Source organism: Lagenorhynchus albirostris, chromosome 9, assembly GCF_949774975.1.
Source record: "Lagenorhynchus albirostris chromosome 9, mLagAlb1.1, whole genome shotgun sequence".
Classification (NCBI taxonomy): domain Eukaryota; kingdom Metazoa; phylum Chordata; class Mammalia; order Artiodactyla; family Delphinidae; genus Lagenorhynchus; species Lagenorhynchus albirostris.
In genome coordinates this window covers 75295502-75315468 of record NC_083103.1, presented here as the reverse complement: position 1 = coordinate 75315468, position 19967 = coordinate 75295502, and the positions used below count along the sequence as shown (strand labels likewise).

Below are 19967 nucleotides of genomic sequence, written 5' to 3'. Positions count from 1 at the left end.
AAGACTTAACATATACCACTTTAGCCTTAGTTACCCTAATTTGGGGGTCCCCAACCCCCAGGCCATGGACAAGTACCAGTCTGTGGCCTGTTAGGAACCCGGCCACACAGTAGGAGGTGAGCTGCTAGTGAGCGAACAAAGCTTCATCTGTATTTACAGCCACCTCCCATCACTCACATTACTGCCTGAGCTCCATCTCCTCTCAGCATTATGGTGAATTGTATAATTATTTCATTATATATTACAATGTAATAATGATAGAAATAAAGTGCACAATAAATGTAATGTGTTTGAATCATCCTGAAACCATCCCCTGCCCCATCCATGAAAAAATTGTCTTCAACGAAACTGGTCCCTGGTGCCAAAAAGGTTGGGGACTGCTGCTCTAATTCATCACATCCAAGATACCTCTGATTGTAAGACACCTCATTATTTTAAGAATAACTAAGAAAACATTGCCAATTAAACACAACACACCATCAATTGTAATATATATCTGGATTTCATAGACGTAAAATTATTTTTAAATGTGTACTTTGGAGCGTATATATCTATGCTTTCTTTCAATGCAATGTGGCTAAATGTAATGGGATTATATGAAGGTGGAGACAGGAAGATGTTCTTCCCCTTTGTTTCTGTGTAGGAAACCCTGTCGTGTGTTCTTTCAGAAATGTTGAGAAAGCTACATTTCTCTGCAGGGATGTGTAAAGCAAGTGACCTGATTTCATAATGTACCTTCCTTTGAAAAAAATGGCCATAAATAAGACATTCTAAAAGTTGTAACCAGATCCCCAAAAGAAAAGTAGGGAATAGAAGTGGTCAAAAGTACTTTTCATTTGCTTTTCTACTATGAAACAGCAGCTGACACAGGTCCCCTTTGAGTATCATTTTTGTGTCTATTGGCTATCAGTTAAAATTATTCTTCAGTCTACAAAATATTATTTTAAAGATTTGACATGAAAACTATTCTGTACCACATAGCTACTAACAAAAACAGTGACAGGAACAGAAGGTAGGTGCTGCTATATTACATTACAAAAAAAATGAATAAAGAAAAATCATGATGACAGATGTTTAGTTTTCTTAACATTTTCTATCTTGAGATATTCTTTCTGTGGATTTAACCATTTATTCACATACAGATACATACATACCCACACTTACATATTTCACTTGTACAGCCAACGTAAATTGCTTAATTGCAGCAAATGCTACCATGTGCATGTGACTCTACCATTGAAGATCAAGTACACAGCCAGGGACAATGAATGCAAAAAGTACCAAACCAAAAGAGAATGAGGCCCTCTACTGTCATCTGAAATAGAAAATGCTTAGATATAATGGAGAATCAAAAATTATCTAAGGCAACAAAGCATGAGCTATAAGACAATTCAGAACCACTTTGATTATACATTATGCATGTAGATATATTTCATTTAATTGCATATTTTTAAGAATACTATTATATTCGCAGCATAGAAGTAAAGAATATGAAGTTGTAATGTTTTAACTTCACAGTAATTTTTTTTCCAGTAAATATTATTGCAAGGATAAATAAAAGCTTAGCTAATGTTACCTGTACAATAAAGGCATAGGAGATGGCTTTGAAAAATACAGTTCAAGTAACAGCCTTTTCCCCGTGATTCACCCTCCCCACCTCATCTCAGTGGCACCTGTTTCCAAGTTTTATGATGCACTGAAACAGATATTCCAAAGACAGAGATGGAATTATGTCCCTGGTTACTCATTTGGTAAGAATATGAGAGTGAACAAATGAACTTTATATGTGGTCTTATGTGTCCTGGGTTTCACTGACATCAGAAATATAAGAGAACGTTTTCTACTCTATCAAATATCTGGCAAAAAGTTTAAAGACATACAGATATGATGCATCATCTGAATCTCAGGATAAATTCTGAATTGAGAAGAAGAAGACATATATTAGAATTGGTGAGATTAGGCATTCATTGAAATATTTCTGTCCAGACCCTGGAATATGATTTCTAAGCATGTGATTACGAAGGCAAAAATGTCTCCCTACAAACTCAAAGCAAACCACCAACTTAAATATGTAATGAATAAAAGGAAAACTGTGTTTTTGAGAATTGTTATACATAGTCATGAGGTTACATAATACTAAAAACCTTTGTATTGTAAAAACTTAGTATTAATTATTTTTGTAAATTGATAAATCATATTGGAAAAGTAGAAAATAACAATAATGATGATCATTATAGTAATAAATAAATAAAATTAGTTTTTCTTTAACACCACCCAGAGAAGAGATGTTTTTAATCTTGACAGGCGGTATATATACAGAAATATTTTGAGAAGAGAAGGGCAATACAACAACTTGCAATGACTTGATAGTTACAGCCCATAGGGAAGTCCACTCTCTTTGTTCTAGCTCTGTGCTCAGAAGCCACCTACTTTCTAATTACTCATGTTTTCTACTGAGGGCATTATTTATTTCTATAGACAACCAGTTCTGGTTACTAGCAAATTATCACAGATTTTTCTGATTTATCAGAGTGACTTTGGTAGGACAACTCTATCATGCTAGAACCCATATATCACTTGTAAAAAATATGTTTCTGATATTTATACATACAGGAAGAGACACTACTGTATGAGGCCCTACCATGGTGAAGCCATCTTATGAGGTGCAGACTAATAGAGCCACTTTTAATTTTACAGTCTGAATACCTATGCATATGTGGTCTCAGGCTTAGAATTTTCTGATATATTAGTTTATTCTTGATTTCTCTTGATAATATATAAATACCTGTTGTATTAATGAATGATTTAATTCAATCCATGAAGGTTCACTTTGCACCAACTAAGTGGGAATGAATTTAAGAGACATTTATGGTGATTAAACAGGTGAAGATGAAACGGAAGGAAGAGTGAAAGATATGACTTTATACTCTGAGTGGCTGTCTCACCTCCAGTGGCAGTAAAAACTCCTCTTATAGGTAAATGAGGGGGTAGGGTGTGGGAGATGTATTTGAGTTGGAGTTCTAGGAATCCAGCCTGGACCCACCAGGGTCTCGTTTGTGGAATGAGACTCTTAAAAGTGGTATGTTTCTTATTGATTCATTGTACTATGAATAAAGCCTACTTGTCATATGTTTATTTTTGTCATATCGATATTGTTTGAGCTAGGGGAGTATCAAAACTTGTCCACTAGATAAAGGAATTTAGAATGTTAGGATGTTTTCATATATAATTTTTAGAATGATTTGATACTAAATTGGTAATTTAGGTACTAAACATTGGTAAAATGCATGTGATTAGTATTTTATACATTTTAAAATTTTATATTTTTCATTTCAGCAACTCTGAAAATTTGAATGTGTCATGATCAAGTATGACTTACTAATACAATACACCTTCCTTTACACTTTCCTCTCCCTAACTTTAATAGCCAAGTAACTTACCTCAAACCCTGGACATCATCATTGACCTCCCTCAAACCTAAAAATCTCTCAAGTACAATTCTTTTTTTATTTATTTTTTTTTTTTAATTTATTTATTTTTGGCTGTGTTGGGTCTTCGTTGCTGCACACAGTCTTTCTCTAGTTGCAGCACATGGGCTTCTCATTGCGGTGGCTTCTCTTGTTGTGGAGCATGGGCTCTAGGCGCATGGGCTTCAGTAGTTGCAGCATGCAGACTCAGTAGTTGTGGCTCATGGACTCTAGAGTGCAGGCCCAGTAGTTGTGGCACACGCACATAGCTGCTCCCCGGCATGTGGGATCTTCCCAGATCAGGGATCGAACTGGTGTCCCCTGCATTGGCAGGCAGATTCTTAACCACTGCACCACCAGGGAAGCCTCTACAATTCTTTTTCTCTATTTTATCTTCCTGAGGGAGATACTGATTCCTTATATCCTCTTTATGAATGTTAATGGCCAACCAATTTCTAATCCCTCAATCAACTTCCAGTGGAAGAGGTTATCCTATGAAACTCCAGGGAAATTCATCCAAAATAAAGCTGTTCGATGAGTCTAAAATAATCCAAGTAAAAAGCTCAGTCATTTTGGAATGATCTCTTGCTTTATGCTCTTCATGACTTATACTCTATACTAATATTCCTAATCACTGAGATACCTGAATGCATCTAGAAAAAGAGTTGCTATGATAAAAATGGAAATTACTCTCAGCAACTGAAAAGTGGTATGGTAAGTTGAGAGGAGCATTAGTTTTAGAATCAGAATACCTAGTTCTTCCTCTATAGCATGTTAGCTGTGAGGCCTGGTACAGGTATGCGGTTTTTTGGTAAGACAGATTAAGTGGTCCTAAGACAGCTCTGGAAAAGTTAGAAATATGATGCCTGTTACCTGTGACTCCAAATGTGAATAATAAATTGGTCTGGTGTCCCTAGAAATAGATAACACTTCTGAGTGCAAAAGTAAATAAGTAAATAAAACACTCCCTTCCATACTTGGCACTATGGAAGAATGTTGAAAATATAAAGAGCATCAAATGATGAAGCAGCAGATAATTAGTCTGGCCAGCATGCCTACATGTCTTGGTCTAACCTTTCCCTGCAGTCTCATTTTCCCACCTACAAATTGATAACAGTCTACGTGATCTTTAAGGTTCTTTCAGCACCCATTTCCTTTGGGTACCATCTGAAATGAGGATGCATCCTTGGTTTCAACAATACTGAAGCAACGAGTAGCTTACAAGGGTAATTTTCTTGAATCCATAACGTACCACTTTCCTATGATATCTAAACATTTATTGATTCCTAGACCCAGTGACTAACTCCTCTCCCCAGATCTTCCGTCAATCTAATGATTAAGTAATTTGATTTTGGTTTGATAGAAAAATACCCCACAACTCCAATTTATTTTTAATTCCTACAGCCCTTAGTGACTGGCAGTTCCAAATAAACAGTATTAATAAATCATCAGTCTGTAACTAAAGAGCCGGTTCTTTGAGGAACCTTTGCCAATTGCAGACTGTGGGAAGTCTCAGGGGAATATTTGTCATTCTCACAGTTACAATGGGCCATAAGAGCAGCCATATGAGACAGCTTGGCTAAGGACCAAGGAAAATGAAACATAAACTACATCAAAAATGACTTTATGAATTGATAACTGGTGCTTTTTTATTTGCAATAAACATATAAAAAGAGAAAAAAATTACTTAATGTCCTGGTTCCCTAATAGGCGTTTGATGGAGTGTAACAAAAGATGATTTGTTAATGTTATCTGAAAGAGAGATAAGCAGGAACTAAAAAGGGCAGGAAATTGAATGTGTTCTTCCCTCCCACCTCACCACCAGGTTTCAGATGAGTCTGGAAAGGTCATTCACATAATTATTACAGTAACTTGTTCAAGGCCTTTTGAGCACAGCTGATCTGATTTTGTGTTAATGGCTGCAAAAGCAAGATAAGGAACAGGTAAAGTAAAGGAAAAAAATCTGCCTGTAAGATTGTCATAGTAGATAAACTGATGTTGTTTTATAGCATATGGCTTTTTTATTACAGAACAACCCGAAGTTTGCCCTTGTGTAAGGGGTCATTTAAGCATCAGTGACAAAATTTTACTTCTTTGTTGTTGGTGGCCATGTGACGTATCTAGTGATCTTTCTGGGGTCTGCAAAAGGTCATATGGTGAAATGAAACCTGCCAGAAAACTGTAGCTAATATAAAGTGGTCTGAATTTTCAGGGCCAAGACAAGTGAAAGGCATCTGGAGACTTCTGTCTGACCAAACCAAGGCAATAATATACATCCTGTTACAAATAATTGACCATATTTCTCATATCTGAATTCAATTCAGTAAACATATTCAATACTTGCTGCATATAAGAATACTCTAGGGATCCAAAAATTTAGCACAGTAGACAGATACACACAGCTGGTCCAGTGGGGCAGGCTAACTAGTGAAATATGTGTGCTTATATGGTTCCAAAGAAAAGATATTGAATCTCGAGTAAAACAGGTGGGAATTAATAGAGAAGTGGCATTTGACCTAAACCTAAACCCTGAAGACTGAACAAGGATTGTTAGGGCAGGGTATTTTAGACTGAAGTATCCGAGTTGCAGGCCCACATAGGCAGGAAAGCATGTGGGCATAAGATGCAGGAAAGCATGTGGGCATAAGATACAGGAAGGGGTGTCTGTGGTTGATTAAAAGATGAGTTTGAGGGGCTTCCCTGGTGGCGCAGTGGTTGAGAGTCCGCCTGCCAATGCAGGGGACACGGGTTCGTGCCCTGGTCTGGGAAGATCCAACATGCCATGGAGTAGCTAGGCCTGTGAGCCATGGTCACTGAGCCTGCGCATCCTGAGCCTGTGCTCTGCAACGGGAGAGGGAGAGGCCACAACAGTGAGAGGCCCGCGTACCGCAAAAAAAAAAAAAAAGAAAAAAAAAAAAGATGAGTTTGAAAATGTAAAGTGGAACTTGTGCTGGTTATTAAATTACCATCTCTCAGCTTCACTCTTCTTACTCTGCTTTGTGATACAAGGGCTAGGATTCTGGAAACCACATTTCTGCCCTGCCAAGAGGGGGGCACTGGAGAGAGGCTGCAAGGATAGAGGAGGGAGAAGGGACGTACTCATTGTTGCTCACTGTCTGCTTGAGAGTCCTGTGAATGGCATCTCAGTGGGGCATTCTTCCCAAAGCAGCAAAGGAACCAATTTGAGTTTTTCCAACACTTGTAGTTCGAGCTGCATCACACCGCCACCTTGGAAAACTTAGCACCAGCCAGCTGGCTGGTGCTCACTCCTCAGAGGTCTGAGTCCCAGAGGAGTGCCTCCAAACTTCTAAATTTTAATGATTCCAAGTCTTCCTTTTTTTCCTTCTGCCTAAGAGATGGTAGCTACTTCTTGCACTTTTTAACTCTCCATATTTTAAAGTTCTTGTTTTGCTCTGTGTGACCTTGCTAACAACTTATATAGACTATTCTTAAACACCGAGTACCACCAGTTGAAAACATCACCAACTTTCTGGTTTTTCTTATTTACTGCATTTCTTTTTTAAAAAAATGTTTTATTTTATATTGGAGTTTAGTTGATTTACAATGTTGTGTTAGTTTCAGGTGTACAGCAAAGTGATTCAGTTATACATATACATATATCTATTCTTTATCAGATTCTTTTCTCATATAGGTTATTACAGAATATTGAGTAGAGTTCCCTGTGCTATACAGTAGGTCCTTGTTGATTATCTATTTTATATATAGTAGTGTGTATATGTTAATCCCAAACTCCTAATTTATCCCTCCCCCCAACTTTCCCCTTTAGTAACTCTAAGTTTATTTTCTAAGTCTGTGGATCTGTTTCTGTTTTGTAAATAAGTTCATTTGTATCACTTTTTTAGATTCCACATATAAGTAATATCATAGGGTATTTGTCTTTCTCTGTCTGACTTACTTCAGTTAGTATGATAATCTCTAGGCATACCACATTCAGAGAGAGACACTGAAATGAAATATTTATTAGGGTCCTAAGAGATTCCTTACTTGCATTGTCCTTTGACCTCTTACCTCTCATTTCCTTTCAAGAATTTTGTGTCCAGTGTTTAAAAGCCAACCTGGGAAATATCAAAGACACACTTTCTTCCCAAACTAAAGTCACTGAGCTGAATGTTAAGTAAAAAAAGGCAACACTCTTCCTTTCTGTTTCCTGCACGTACCACCAACCACTTTAAAACGTTGCATAATAATGTAGTTGCAAAAAGGCAGCTAATTAAGTCTGCCTGACTCTAGTCTTCTACTCTTAATATTCAGCCCCAGTGGGTGGATGAGTGGCCAGCAAAAGAGAATGTTTAAAATGTTCATTTCCAACCTGACCCAGATCATTTCTCTCCTTTCAGAAAACATTACATCTAAATTATTAGAAGACAAATGGATCTTACTATATTATTACAGCAGTGTGGGGAGAAAAGCTTCTACTGCCTCTGTGGATAACCCGTTTTCCCTCTAACAACTTTTTTCGAGAACTTCTACATTACACCCAATCTAATTCTGCTAGTTTAATCCCATAACATTGGAATTTCACCCTCTTCCCACTTTGTTGAAACTGGAGAACAGCTTGTGGGTGATCTCTTGATAATAATATTTTATATGTCTAAAACAGCCTTTTCTTCCAAAGTAATTAATCCACCTCCCCTTTTTTACACTTTGCTGTATGTCCCTTGCCTTTACACACCTTTGTTTCCTGATGGATCCTCGTTAAGCATTTCCCATTTTTCTGGGGAAATTATACTAGGTTGGCCAAAGAGTTCATTCAGTTTTTTCTGTAAGATGGCACTAGTAGCACTTAGTTGTCTTTAACTTCATTTGAAACAATTTTGTTAGATTGTATTGACATCTATTATATCAGCATGCATTTAAAAAAAAACTTATCAAAATTGGTGAATTTTAATATTGAAGATCGAAGAAAAAAGCAACATTTTAGGCATATTATGCTTCATTGTTTAAAGAAAGGTAAAAACGCAACTGAAAAGCAAAAATAAAAAATGTGCAATGTATGCAGAAGGTGATGTGACTGATCGAACGTGTCAAAAGTGCTTTGCAAAGTTTTGTGCTGGAGATTTCTCGCTGGAGGATGCTCCACGGTCGGGTAGACAAGTTGAAGTTGATAGTGATCAAATTGAGACATTAATTGAGAACAATCAACATTATACCAATCAAACATTGAAAATCATTTGCACCATCCTGGTTACTTTAATTGCTTTGATGCTTGTGTTCCATATAAGTCAAGCAAAAAAAACTTTCTTGATGGTATCTCCATATGTGATTTTCTACTTAAATGTAATGAAAACGCTTCGTTTTTAAAACAAATTGTGACGGGCGATGAAAAGTGGATACTGTACAATAATGCAGAATGGAAGAGATCGCGGTGCAAGTGAAATGCACCACCACCAACCACACCAAAAACTGGTCTTCATTCCAAAGAAGGTGATGTTGTGTATATGGTGGAATTGGAAGGAAATCCTCTGTTATGAGCTCTGTCTGGAAAACCAAATAATTAATTTAATTCCAACAAATACTGCTCCCAATTAGACCAACTGAAAGCAGCCCTTGATGAAAAGTGTCCGGAATTAGTCAACAGAAAACCCATAATCTTCCATCAGGATAACGCGAGACCATATGTTTATTTGATGACCAGGCAAAAACTGTTACAGCTTGGCTAGGAAGTTCTGATTCATCCACCGTATTCACCAGACATTGCAGCTTCGGATTTCCATTTATTTCGGTCTTTAAAAAATTCTTTTCCAGGGAAATTTCAATTCCCTGGAAGACTGTAAAAGGCACCTGGAAGAGTTCTTTGCTCAAAAAGGTAAAAAGTTTTGGGAAGGTGATATTATGAAATTGCCTGAAAAATGGCAGAAGGTAGTGGAACAAAAGGGTGAATATTGTGTTCAACAAAGTTCTTGGTAAAAATGAAAAATGTGTCTTTTATTTTTACTTAAAAACCGAAGACATTTTTTGGCCAACCTATACCTTTGCAGAATTGACCGATACTAAACATAGCATGTGACAGTCACTTTATGCATTCTTTCTGTACTCAGTGTTGTGTAATTCTATTTCCTGAGAGATTTCTCAGGGTGTAACCAGCACACTCCTGTTGTATTCTTCTGCAGTAGCTTAAAGAGAAACCATTTGATTTTTTCTAAATTCAGATTTAATTTAGAGAGATTTATTTAGAAGAAAACTTTCAGCTTACAACTTTCCTGTTGACTTTTTATTTAACTTCAAATTTGGCAGGTTGCTGAACTTGTGTGATATTAAGACATAGTAAAATTTAATAACCTAAAATCACTTGCCTTCTGTTATTTTCCTTTAAGAATACAGAAAAAAATATCCATTCATATATTTTTAAATTATCTGTGCAACTATGACTGCATTAATTTACATCCTTTAAGTTACAAGAACTGAATGCCTTTAGGGACAGATTATATACAGAGGTAAATGTACTTTTCAAAAGGAGTAAAAAAAACAAACAAACATTTTGTGAGCAATGGAAGTATATTTTGACATGTGAAAATAAAGGCTATTATTTATTATCTGTTAATAAAGTGTTGATTGGATTAAGTAGACACAGTATTCTCTGAGTTCATTTATTCCTTCAACAAATATTTCCTGAGTGCTCTGTGCCAAGCACTGTGGTAGGCAATAGGAACATACAAGTAAAGAATGCAGTCATGACTCCTGCCCTCATGGAGCTTAAAACTTAACAATGGTGACTTGCTGGTTATTCTGTTTGCCTCCCTTGCCTGTCACGCTCCTCTTCCCCCAGACTCTCTGTCTTCTTTTCTGTACTGCCAACTGCATTCTCTGGGCTTGCAAGCTGGCTTCTGGTTGCCTTTAGCCATGAGAACCACCAGAGGCGATCAGAAGGCATGGGGAAAAGTCAGGATATGAATTTCAATTTATGCCTTTACTAAACTCTTTTGAGCCATCGGAGTCTTTCCAACTGAATTCCTGACTGATACAGTGAATATATAAAATATATATATTTTTAATTTTATGTAGAGAAACACATATGTAAATATTTTAGAACTGTCTTAAGGGCTATGAAGAAACAAATACAAGTATTGAGATACAGTGTAATGGGTGTGAATTAAACAAAGTATTACAGATGAACTCTTAGAGGGTGATATTTAAGTTGAGGCCAGAGAATAAGTGGGAGCCAGCATAGAAAGAATGGGAAAGATGGTCCTGATGGAGGAAACAGCAAGTGCAAGGCCCATAAGATAGAAAAGAGCTTGACATGCTCTGTGCCAGAATTTGGTTATGATATTCTATGAGGAACATTCGGTTAAACCATTCCATGTGGACAGACTGAGGGGACAAATCAGCTTGAGTGGCAAGGTGTGGATCAATATCTAGTGACAGATACTGAAGATTATGGACAGACAAATGTCTGCCAGAGAACCATGTACTTGTTAAAGTGGAAAGCAGCTCAGGTGAGCTGTGGGAATGAAGCAGATGCTCAGGTATTTATTTGAAATTGTGATCATGTTGGGATGAAATGATGATCTACTCCACATGATAAAGTGCTGTAAAGAAATTAACACATATAAAGATGTTATTTCTTTGATCTTATTTACTTTCATCAGAGTGGTAAGTTAGCCTTTAGGTACAGATAAATCTCTTCATAACATGATTTTTTTTTCATAATTGTGACACTTCACATAAAGAATATCAAATGGGCAGCAGAGACCTTCTTGAGAGGCTGTGTGTTTTGTTCATCTTCCTATTTATTTATTTATTTTCATGAGGGGAGAGGGAGTAGCAAAGAAGGAGTGGAGAAGTTGAAAAAAATAAAGTATTAAAAGAACTTAATTTGACAGTTGGATCCTACCTAGAATGAAAGGGACTTTAAGGATCAATTTAGTAAGCATATTTCAAGACTTACAAAAGCAAACACATCAAACTTATTAAATAAGCCCGCCTGGGGAAATTTTGCATATTGTTTTTTCTCCATGAATCTAGTTCTCTTATTTGTTTTATAGTATGCCCTCCTTTTGTTTGCGACTTTAGTGCAAATTCCGGCATTTAAGAATTATTTAACTGTAGGATATACTAAAACCTTTGACATCAAGCCAAATAATTATTTTTGCATTTTTCAGAATTGATCAGTTCACTTGGGACTTTTCAGGCATACTTGGTACCACAACATGGGCAAATGGTGAAAAACATTTCTTTTAAGATATTATTTAATCTCGTGCATTTATCTAATATATAGGAGTCTGGAAATCTTCCTCAGATATCTGCCAAATAACTCCTGGATGAATTTTAAATTATTGAAATATGTTTCTACTTATAGGCATCTTTTGTTGGACCACTCAACACTTTTAATAGACCAGACAACAATTTATTTTGTTTTTAGTTTATTATGATCTTGCTCCTACTCAGATTTAAACAGAATTGCACATATATTATTTCAATCAGTCCTAATATTAGAAAACATGGTGATTACTATTGTCATGCCCTAAACCTCCTCTTACTAGCTGAATTTTTCATATTTATTAATATTTTTCTCACCCATAGACTATACCTACTTCAAACACATTTATAGAGCATGTTTTATCTCCAAGTACTTTATAGTTATGCTGTGGGAGTTAGCTCACCACGACTGAGGTTGAATGATTAGTAACTCTGATAGAGATGCATTTATGCAAATTATAATTACAGAGTCTAGAAAGGACTCTGAGGTCTTATCACCCTAAAAAAAACCCAAAACTACAACACTCTATTTAAAATAAATCATAATACTCTAATCAAATATAATCAAAATCTCACTCCTGTTCCTATGCACAATATTTATACTGTAAACATCATTGACAAGTGATTATATATTGTGAGATTTAAAACCTCAGAAGTAGAATCATTAATCACAGCAGGCATTAGAGTTTGATGTAAATCATCTTTCTGATTTGGGGAATGATTGCATGTTATACATATTGACAGCTGGTGCTATCATGTTATCATTATTTCAGGAGAGACTGAAGTAATCAATTGCATCAGTGTAATTATTTAAGATTTTTATACTCTTGTCTTATTATATCTTGTCAGGGATAGCACCTTATCCCCTTTTTATTTCATTTCATTTTATTTCATCATTGCTGAAGGAAATTTAAGAATGATACTGAAATTTTAAGACAAGTAAGCAAAGAGATGTAAAGCTCTTCTTTTATTTAAAGACTTTTCCTTTATGTTAAAATAGCAAAACTATACACATTATTGTTCATAGAAATAACCAGAAAGATGATAATTTGTTACTTCATCAATTCCCATTTGCCCTTCTTTTAAAAAATGAATAACCACCAAGGAGCTTCAAGGTTTCATTCAAGGAAAATAAAACCTAGCAAAATAAGTGATCCAAAAATAAGATATGTCACATCTTAATAAACAATTGTGTCTAATTTTAGAAGGATATGTACTTACTTGCCAAGTGCAAAGCATTCCATCTTAACAGTTGTTCCCTTAGCAGCTGTAACTGTGAAAGGGAAATGGACCTCAATTTTCGGCTCATATTCTCCCATCACACCTGGGATATAAAGAATAGTCTTTAAACATTAAATGAATGTCACAATTTCTCTCCAGTCCTGTAGATTGGAAAGCACTGTGTTGTCCATATCTGTTTGAAGACTGCTAAACTTTCGATGCACTGAAATAAGAAGTACTCATAGACTGAATCATTATGATGAAATCTTAATCTTCCCTTAAGGATTGGATTGCATGTATATTCAATACCATTTAAAGTAATAATTATTGAAACTACTAATCAACATTGGTAGTTTAGCTACTGATTATATTTCAGAGGAAATAAATAACTATGAACAAATCCTATGGTAAATAATGGTGTTGATTTTTTTTTTTTAATAAGTAAATGTCTCAGAACTTTCTTCGTCATTTTCAGATAAATCAATGCTTATTTGTTAAGTCAACATATATTTATTGAATATCTATAATATGCATGCAGTTTTCTAGGCATTGTGGGAGTTATAAAGATAAATCAGCCATGTATTGTGCCCTCAAGCACTCAACAAGTGTATTCTTAAAGAAACAGCATATACTCAAGGATTGGAGAAGAGCTATATATCAAAATCACTGTAATGTAAGATAGGAAGGGATGAGTGCTCTGCCCTGAATGAGGTATCCCTAAAGTATTATGTGCATTTGAGGGAATTATAAGAATAGTTAGAATTTGTATAAGTGAGAGAAAGGAGAAAGTAAATGGAACTGCAGGAACAAAGACAAAGAGATAGGAAACCACCAGAAATAGGAATATTAGTTTTTCTGGCTTCTTGGTATGTGAAGGGAAATCATACTAGGAAAATTTGGAAATATAAATGGACTCCAAAAAATAGAGGACCTTGGGCTTCCCTGGTGGCGCAGTGGTTGAGAGTCCGCTTGCCAATTCAGGGGACACGGGTTCGTGCCCCGGTCTGGGAAGATCCCACATGCCATGGAGCGGCTAGGCTCTTGAGCCATGGCCGCTGAGCCTGCGCATCCGGAGCCTGTGCTCCACAACGGGAGAGGCCACAACAGTGAGAGGCCTGCGTACAGCAAAAAAAAAAAAGGACCTTGATTATCAGAGCAAGACATTCAAATTTTAATCTGTAAGTAATTTGGAGCATTTGGAATTTCGAATAGGAAACTGACATTTTGCTGAGATGTATATACTGGAATTGGAGCAGAGACCAGTAAATCAATTATATTATTTCAATAATGCAAGTTAGAAATAATGAAAACTTAGACTTGAATTATACATCAAAAAAAGAGAAGAGGCATTAGAATGAGAAAAAAAAACAAGAAAGACTTGAACTTTGCACATAATAGGGGTACTGGAGATAAGGTTGTGGGCCTCATCAATAACAACAGTAAGATTTCCAGCTTGGGAGAGGGGTGGGTGATGTAAGTGAAAGAAAAGTGTGCAGCTATGGTGGGAAACTTGATAATTTCTATTTTGGGAGTATTGTCTTTGATACCTATAAGATATTTAGAATGCAGTGAGAGGATGAACCTGGAGATGAGTTCTGAACAGGTGATATATGCTTAATATCATCACTCACAGGTGGCAGTTAAAGCCATGAGATTGCAGAGGGCTTTCACCTATCAAAAAAACAATACACTATAACTGAATCATTTGGCTGTATGGCAGAAATTAGCAGAACATTGTAAATCAACTATACTTCAACTTAAAAAAATCATACACTAGTGATGCCTGGTGAATTCCAGTGCTTGTGTCCTCAGGCAGCCCTGGAGCTAATTTCTCCCAGAAAATAATTTTTAGCAGATCCCTATGTGTAAAGTACCACAGAGGACACAATTGTGATTGAGCACAGATGCTTCTCTGAGGACCTTGTGTGTGTGTTTTGGGGGATGTCTCTGTATAGGGGTATATGTGCACATAGAGATCTGCGTATGTGTATAGTTCTATGTGTAATTCCTTGGTGTGTGTGTATGGTATCAGGAGGGAGAGAGGAGGAAGAAACCCAGACAGAGGAAGAAGTAAATGTCATAAGATATGAAGGCAAGATGCACTGGGCATGCAAAGGGAGAAATGGTTACCTTTGGCAAAGAAAACCCTTATGTGTTCATTTATTATTATTATTTTTATTTTAAATTTTGATTTGAGATGGTCTTTGAAGGAATAAAGAATGTAGACAACTTTAGATGGAAAATGTTTAAGTTCACTGAGGACAAGAATATTATCTTTGCTTTGTTGTTGTTGTTTTCTTTCCCTAGTTTTTTTGCAAAGCAATCATAAAGAAAATATTACTGATGTTTTCATCAGAGATTGGGCTTGTGTACACTGGCTCTGCTCATGACTAGCCTACAGCACCTCTGACAGGTCAGTGACCTCTGTGTCTCATTTTCTAATCTGAAAACTGAGGAAATAGAAGAAAACTACCATTAATGTAATACCCTGCTCTGTCAGGCTAACTCCCTTGATTCCTTCCAAGCCTAATGTTCGCTGAGCACCAAGTTCCTGATACACAGCAAGTGAATTGAGAGGTTAGTACTACAGTAATACTCAAAACAGATGTTTAAGCACTTCTCTATCTCTTTCTCAATATTGTTTTTCTCTTCTACTTCTTTTTTCCTATATCCTTCTGCCCCACCCATATATTTTCCAACTTCCTTTCTCTTTTTTATATATATATATTTTCCTGTATATCTCCTGAATGATAGTATTTGTCCTGCTAGTGTTGCCTGGCTGAGTGTATCCAATGATGATGAGTTTATCTTTAATGCTGTCTTACTTGGAAGCCCTCATATAAGGACTTCTAGGCATCCTGTTCAGTGGCTACCTTGACTGCCCACCTGAAGCAGTCCCTGAAGTCAGCTTCTGATCGCCTCATCCACTCTTAACATTGATTCTGTAGTATTCGTGTTCCTGTCTGCCTGTTAACCTGATGATTTAATAATACATGATTTATTGTGATGCTTATTAAGCTTAAGCTTATTAAACTCAATGCCTTACTTGCATAGGTCCCTGTGAGTGCTGGCAGTTGTTGAGTTCTGTAGAATGTTGTAGAAAGGCAGTGAAAGTCAGGCTGAATTTAGAAAATATTTCTATATAATTATTTCTAGTAAATTGTTTAAAGACATCTCAGAAGAAAAGAACCAGAATCTTCAAACTCCAGTAATTTTTTTTGATTATTTTTTTCTAACCTAACTAAAAATTCCCTTTAGAATCCACTTTTATATTAATACTTTTGTATTCTTTATATTAAACAAAGTCCAATAATTGTACAAAATTTTAAGCCCTTCAAAACCTGGATCTGCCTCAAAAGAATACCAAGATATTACTGATATTAGGGGCCAATAGGAGTCAGACCCATGTCTTCTCTCAAATTCCCTTCCAGATAACATTTGTGAATTGCAAAGAAGACATTCTTTTATAGCTTTAATTCTTAAGGATGATTCAAAGGAAAGGCATTCCTGGTAGGGTTTTGGGAAGTAATTTTTGCCCATGTAGTGGCTTCTGGTGCTACTTAAATGATTCCTTTATATCCAAAGACACTGTTAAGCCTCACTCCAGGGCCAAAGAGGTTTGCTAATATCTGAACTGGATACTAAAAATAAAATTAAAAGGTTTAAGTACAAGGCTTCAAATTATATTACCTAATTTGAACTACACTGTAAGTAATAACTAGTTCTTTTAAATTTTACTCTCATAGTGGTGATATAAGGACAGATTAGAAAGCTCCTTAGGTATGTCTTGTTCTTTAAACACATGATTACATTCAGGGATTAAGTTTTGCTTTGTCTTTCATGGGATAATTATGTTACAGCTAAAGTTCAGTTTAGCTTAGAGAGGGCAGACAGCAAGCAGAAGAACTACAATCCTGCAGCCTGTGGAACAAAAACCACATTCACAGAAAGATAGACAACATGAAAAGGAAGAGGACTGTGTATCAGATGAAGGAACAAGATAAAACCACAGAAAAACAACTAAATGAAGTGGAGAGAGGCAACCATCCAGAAAAATAGTTCAGAATAATGACAGTCAATATGATCCAGGACCTCAGAAAAAGAATGGAGGCAAAGATTGGGAAGTTGCAATAAATGTTTAACAAAGACCTAGAAGAATTAAAGAACAAACACCTAGAAGAATTAAAGAAGAAACAAACAGAGAAGAACAATACAATAACTGAAATGAAAAATACACTAGAAGGAATCTTTAGCAGAATAATTGAGGCAGAAAAATGGATAAGTGACCTGGAAGACAGAATGGTGGAATTCAATGCTGTAGAACAGAATAAAGAAGGAAAAGAAATGAAGACAGCCTAAGAGACCTCTGGGACAACATTAAATGCACCAACATTCACATTATAGGGGTCCCAGAAGGAGAAGAGAAGAGAAAGGACCTGAGATAATATTTGAAGAGATTATAGATGAAAACTTCCCTAACATGTGAGGGGAAATAGCCACCCAAGTCCAGGAAACTCAGAGAGTCCAAGACAGGATAAACCCAAAGAGAAACATGCTGAGACACATAGTAATCAAATTGACAAAAATTAAAGGCAAAGAAAAATTATTAAAAGCATCAAGGGAAAACCAACAAATAATATACAAGGGAAATCTCATAAGGTTAACAGCTGATTTCTCAGCAGAAACTCTACAAGCCAGAAGGGAGTAGCACAATATATTTAAAGTAATGAAAGAGAATAACCTACAACCACGATTACTCTACCCAGCAAGGATCTCATTCAGATTTGATGGAGAAATCAAAAGCTTTACAGACAAGCAAAAGCTAGGGAATTCAGCACCACCAAGCCAGCTCTAAAACAAATGCTAAAGGAACTTCTCTAAGTGGGAAACACAAGGGAAGAAAAGGACCTACAAAAACAAACCCAAAACAATTCAGAAAATGGTCATAGGAACATACATATCAATAATTACCTTAAACATGAATGGATTAAATACTCCAACCAAAAGACACAGGCTTGCTGAATGGATACAAAAACAAGACCCATGTATATGTTGTCTACAAGAGACCCACTTCAGACCTAGGGAAACATACAGACTGAAAGTAAGGGGATGGAAAAAGATATTCCATGTAAATGGAAATCAAAAGAAAGCCGGAGTAGCAATACTCATATCAGATAAAATAGACTTTAAAATAAAGAATGTTACAAGAGACAAAGAAGAACACTACATAATGATCAAGGGATCAAGCCAAGAAGAAGATATAACAATTATAAACATATATGCACCCAACATAGGAGCACCTCAATACATAAGGCAAATGCTAACAGCTATAAAAGAGGAAATACACAGTAACACAATAATAGTGGCGGAATTTAGCCCATCACTTATATGAATGGGCAGATCATCCAGACAGGATATTAATAAGGTAACACAAGCATTAAGTGACACAATAAACCAGATAGATTTAATTGTTATTTGTAGGACATTCCATCCAAAAACAGCAGATTACAGTGACTTCTCAAGTGCACATGGAATATTCTCCAGGATAGATCACACCTTGGGTCACAAATCAAGCCTCAGTAAATTTAAGAAAATTAAAATCATATCTAACATCTTTTCCAACAACAATGCTATGGGGTTAGAAATTAATTACAAGGAAAAAAAAGTAAAAAACACAAATACATGGAGGCTAAACTATACATTACTAAATAACAAAAAGATAACTGAAGAAATCAAAGAGGAAATAAAAAAAAATACCTAGAGACAAATAACAATGAAAACATGAAGATCCAAAACATATGGAATGCAACAAAAGCAGTTCTAAGAGGGAAGTTTATAGCAATAAAATCCTACCTCAAGAAACAAGAAAAATCTCAAATAAACAATCTAACCTTACATCAAAAGGAACTAGAGAAAGAAGAAAAAAAAAACCCAGATTTAGCAGAAGGAAAGAAATCATAAAGATCACAGCAGAAATAAATGAAACAGAAACAAAGAAAACAGTAGCAGGAGGAAGGCGGAAGATGGCGGAAGAGTAAGACGCGGAGATCACCTTCCTCCCCACAGATACACCAGAAATACATCTACACGTGGAACAACTCCTACAGAACACCTACTGAAGGCTGGCAGAAGACCTCAGACCTCCCAAAAGGCAAGAAACTCCCCACGTACCTGGGTAGGGCAAAAGAAAAAACAGAGACAAAAGAATAGGGACGGCACCTGCACCAGTGGGAGGGAGCGGTGAAGGAGGAAAAGTTTCCACACTCTAGGAAGCCCCTTCGCGGGCGGAGACTGCGGGAGGCGGAGGGGGGAGCTTCGAAGCTGCGGAGGAGAGCACAGCCACAGGGGTGCGGAGGCCAAAGCGGGGATATTCCCGCACAGAGGATCGGTGCCGACCGGCACTCACCAGCCCGAGAGGCTTGTCTGCTCACCCGCCGGGGCGGGCGGGGCTGCGAGCTGAGGCCGGAGCGCAGGGAGAGGACTGGGGTTGGTGGCTTGAACATAGCCTGAAGGGGTTAGTGCACCACAGCTAGCCGGGAGGGAGTCCGGGGAAAAGCCTGCACCTGCAGAAGAGGCAGGAGACTTTTCCTTCCCTCTTTGTTTCCTGGGGCGTGAGGAGAGGGGTTTAAGAACGCTGCTTAAAGGAACTCCAGAGACGGGCGCGAGCCGCGGCTAAAAGCGCGAACCCCAGAGACGGGCGCGAGCCGAGGCTGAAAGCGCGGACCCCAGAGACGGGCGCGAGCCGCGGCTGAAAGCGCGGAATCCAGAGACGGGCGCGAGCCGCGGCTGAAAGCGCGGAATCCAGAGACGGGCGCGAGCCGCGGCTAAAAGCGCGGACCCCAGAGGTGGGCGGGAGACGTTAAGGCTGCTGCTGCCGCCACCGAGGGGCCTGTGTGCGAGCACAGGTCACTCTCCACACCCCTCTTCCGCGGAGCCTGTGCAGCCCGCCACTGCCGGGTTCCTGGGATCCAGGGACAACTTCCCCGGGAGAGCGCACAGCGCGCCTCAGGCTGGTGCAAAGTCACGCCGGCCTTTGCCACCGCAGGCCCGCCCCGCACT

General features: G+C 37.4%; 1 protein-coding gene across 1 annotated transcript in view; it reads right to left on the bottom strand.

Annotated features, from left to right (window-relative positions):
* The window catches only part of CNTN5 (contactin 5), a 440969-nt gene that overhangs the window by 341349 nt on the left and 79653 nt on the right, over nt 1-19967 (bottom strand). The window contains exon 3 of the mRNA XM_060157909.1: nt 12909-13011. Coding sequence (XP_060013892.1) covers nt 12909-13011 — 103 coding nt within the window. The remainder of the gene's footprint in view (nt 1-12908; nt 13012-19967) is intronic.